The sequence below is a fragment of the Ipomoea triloba genome, chromosome 5 (genome assembly GCF_003576645.1).
Source record: "Ipomoea triloba cultivar NCNSP0323 chromosome 5, ASM357664v1".
Lineage (NCBI taxonomy): Eukaryota > Viridiplantae > Streptophyta > Magnoliopsida > Solanales > Convolvulaceae > Ipomoea > Ipomoea triloba.
Window position 1 is genome coordinate 13,415,659 of NC_044920.1, and position 3,785 is coordinate 13,419,443.

The window sequence follows — 3,785 nt, forward strand, 5'->3', positions numbered from 1 at the left end:
CTATACTTGGTCGTCTTTTTGAGCAAGTTCGTCAGGGGCACTGCAGACTAAGAAACTGCAGACTTCCGTAACTGATCTGGGCACTTCCCATTCAATTACAGCTCGTATCTTGGCTGGATCTACCATTATTCCTTCCTCGGTGATTACGTGTCCAAGAAATGCGACTTCTCTCTTCCAAAATTCGCATTTTGAAAGCTTTGCGAAAAGTTTCTTTTCCCTCAGTGTCTGTAACACTGTCCTGAGATGTTCCTCGTGTTCCTCCGGTGTCTTAGAGTAGACCAAGATGTCATCTATGAAAGCGACGACGAATTTATCCAGGTACGGAAGAAAAATTCGGTTCATCAAGTCCATAAAGGTTCCTGGGGCGTTAGTCACTCCGAATGGCATGGCCGTGAATTCATAGTGCCCATATCTCGTTCAAAATGTTGTTTTAGGCACATCCTCTTTCGTTACTCGCACTTGGTGATACCCTGACCGTAAGTCAATCTTCGAGAATACGCCCTCTCCTTTCAATTGATCAAATAGGTCATCGATCCTGGGCAACGGGTACTTGTTCTTTACTGTGACTCGGTTGAGTTCCCTATAATCAATGCACAGTCTAAGACTCCCATCCTTCTTCTTGACGAACAGTACCGGTGCGCCCCAAGGCGATACGCTTGGCCTAATAATTCCATTTTCCAACAATTCCGCCAATTGTGCTTTCAGCTCCTCCATCTCTTTGGGTGCCATCCGATAAGGCGCTTTCGAGATAGGTGAGGTTCCTGGTACGAGATCGATGGTGAATTCCACTCCCCTTTCCGGTGGCATTTCCGTGAGATCATCGAGGAATACGTCAGGAAATTCGCATGCAATTGAAATTCGGCCAATCTCGAGTTCTTCTATTTCGGCGTCTTGCACCAAGCAGAGATACGCTTCGCATCCCTGGCGAACGTACTTCTTTAATTTCTGCATCGTCAACAACCTTGACTCGGGTTGCTTGCCAATTCCTCGGTAGGATATTCTTTTTCCCTTTGGTCCTCGCAGGATAATTTTTTGCTCATTACACACGATCCGAGCTTTGTACTTATCCAACCAATCCATCCCGAGTACTACATCGATACCTTCAAGTTCAAAACGAATGAGGTTTCCGGGACAGTTAAACCCCGCTATTGCTATAGCAACGTCGTCATAACCATCCTTACAGGATACTACTACTCCCGAAGCCGTTGTGACATTTAAATCTAACTTAGCAGTAGGCCTTAACTTTAGTTTATCAGCGAACGTAGAGGATATAAATGAATTGGTAGCCCCTGTATCAAATAAGACTAATCCGAGTACTGAGTTTATGGGGAATGTACCAGTTACGGCGTCGCTAGCCTGAGCTTGAGCGCTATTGACGACGTAAATCCTGCCTTGTTTCTCTCCGCTGCTTTCTCCCATCACTTGCTTTCCCTTGTGGTTGGAACCAAATGTCGCGTTCGCTGGTCTTCCCAAATTCACAGACTGGGAGTTGGTCCTCTTGTCTTCTGCTCCTGCGGGCTTCTGGCCGGAATTCCCATTGAATCTCCTTCCTTGATTCACATTCTGCAGAGGCTTTTGGGGATTGTCTACCTGACTTCGGCACTGAAAAGATTTGTGCCCAAGGAGACCACACTTGAAGCATCTAAACTTCATTCCTTGACAGTTTTCTCCGGGATGATTCTTCCCACATCTTGGGCAAGCAGGACGGTTCCCCTGATTGACTCCTACTCTTCCTCGTACTGGATTGAAGCTGCCTTGGTTGCCTTCTTGTTTCCTGACGGAAACTTCCGAGACTTGTCATCAGCTTTCCTCTTTCTTCGGCCGTAGACTTCCTGTTGGTCCAGGTACACTTGATAATGATCCGAGGCTCTATCATACGCCTCTTTCAAGGTAGAGCACATGAATGGTGCGATCATTCCCCTTATGCTCCAGTCCAATCCCCGAACGAATCTTCTTGCCTTACTTGCCTCGTCAGGTACAATCTCTTGTGTAAAACGCATCAGCTCTACGTATTGGTCATAATATTCCTGGATAGTTGCTCCCTTCTGCTTTAGTCGGAGGAACTCCTCGCATTTAATCCCTTTAATACGCTCAGTGTAGAATTGTTCCCTTAATTCCACCTTGAATTCTTCCCAACCAAACGCTGGGTCTTGCAGAAGATCAGGTCCGACTGTCGCCCACCAATTGTCCGCGGCTTTCGTCAAGTAATAGACTGCAGAAGGTACTCGCTGATTCGCAAGACAATTCACTTCGTTAAGCAACTTGTCGAACGTTCGGATCCACTCCTCCAAAATCACCAGGTCCTTTTCTCCTGCGTAGTACGGTGGTTGTTGGCTTGCTATGGCCTTAGCAAAATCCACCCGTGGCTGCCCCTGGTTTTGGTTCTGACCTTGCTGGGCTAGCATAAACTCAGCCATTCTCTCCATTGCTTGAGCCATACGATCTATTGCAGAGATATTANTGTCTACCTGACTTCGGCACTGAAAAGATTTGTGCCCAAGGAGACCACACTTGAAGCATCTAAACTTCATTCCTTGACAGTTTTCTCCGGGATGATTCTTCCCACATCTTGGGCAAGCAGGACGGTTCCCCTGATTGACTCCTACTCTTCCTCGTACTGGATTGAAGCTGCCTTGGTTGCCTTCTTGTTTCCTGACGGAAACTTCCGAGACTTGTCATCAGCTTTCCTCTTTCTTCGGCCGTAGACTTCCTGTTGGTCCAGGTACACTTGATAATGATCCGAGGCTCTATCATACGCCTCTTTCAAGGTAGAGCACATGAATGGTGCGATCATTCCCCTTATGCTCCAGTCCAATCCCCGAACGAATCTTCTTGCCTTACTTGCCTCGTCAGGTACAATCTCTTGTGTAAAACGCATCAGCTCTACGTATTGGTCATAATATTCCTGGATAGTTGCTCCCTTCTGCTTTAGTCGGAGGAACTCCTCGCATTTAATCCCTTTAATACGCTCAGTGTAGAATTGTTCCCTTAATTCCACCTTGAATTCTTCCCAACCAAACGCTGGGTCTTGCAGAAGATCAGGTCCGACTGTCGCCCACCAATTGTCCGCGGCTTTCGTCAAGTAATAGACTGCAGAAGGTACTCGCTGATTCGCAAGACAATTCACTTCGTTAAGCAACTTGTCGAACGTTCGGATCCACTCCTCCAAAATCACCAGGTCCTTTTCTCCTGCGTAGTACGGTGGTTGTTGGCTTGCTATGGCCTTAGCAAAATCCACCCGTGGCTGCCCCTGGTTTTGGTTCTGACCTTGCTGGGCTAGCATAAACTCAGCCATTCTCTCCATTGCTTGAGCCATAGCTAGCATAAACTCAGCCATTCTCTCCATTGCTTGAGCCATACGATCTATTGCAGAGATATTATCGTTCATTGCTTGAGCCATACGATCTATTGCAGAGATATTATCGTTGTTACCCGCAGGCGCATTTCGTCTCGGCGGCATATTTGCTGGACGATAATTCCAAGTTAGTACTCGAGGTATAGAAGTTCTTACGGAATTAGCTAGTTAGCCAGTTAGTATAGCACCTACTCAAGTCCTATACAATCCTTCCTAACATTCACCCTTTTCATACCCTCTAAGCAAGGGTTTCAAACGTAGCATAATGATAATCAACGCATTACGCTAGCAAGCTCACTCACAAAAGCTTAAGCAAACACATGCAGGAAAACACAAATATTGATCATACTGTTCAACGACCAGAATCGTGAGATTCTGCAAAGTAAAAGTGAAATACCCCCTTCTTATGCTACTCGGCCTCCATTCCAGC

The 3,785-nt window shown here is 46.5% G+C and overlaps 2 protein-coding genes across 2 annotated transcripts; both read right to left on the minus strand.

The window, feature by feature from the left end:
- Positions 1-1,724: 1,724 nt before the first annotated feature.
- Positions 1,725-2,438, minus strand: LOC116020268. The gene has a single exon (XM_031260753.1). It carries the CDS (start codon positions 2,436-2,438, stop codon positions 1,725-1,727), a length of 714 nt encoding a protein of 237 aa, XP_031116613.1.
- A 164-nt stretch (positions 2,439-2,602) lies between these two features.
- On the minus strand, positions 2,603-3,460 carry LOC116020270. The gene has a single exon (XM_031260754.1). The coding sequence runs from the start codon at positions 3,458-3,460 to the stop codon at positions 2,603-2,605; it is 858 nt and encodes a 285-aa protein (XP_031116614.1).
- Positions 3,461-3,785: the final 325 nt, after the last annotated feature.

Excerpts from the sequence above, each read along its gene's own strand:
- LOC116020270 (XM_031260754.1), bottom strand. The coding sequence starts at position 3,460 with ATGCCGCCGAGACGAAATGCGCCTGCGGGTAACAACGATAATATCTCT.
- LOC116020268 (XM_031260753.1), bottom strand. The coding sequence starts at position 2,438 with ATGGCTCAAGCAATGGAGAGAATGGCTGAGTTTATGCTAGCCCAGCAA.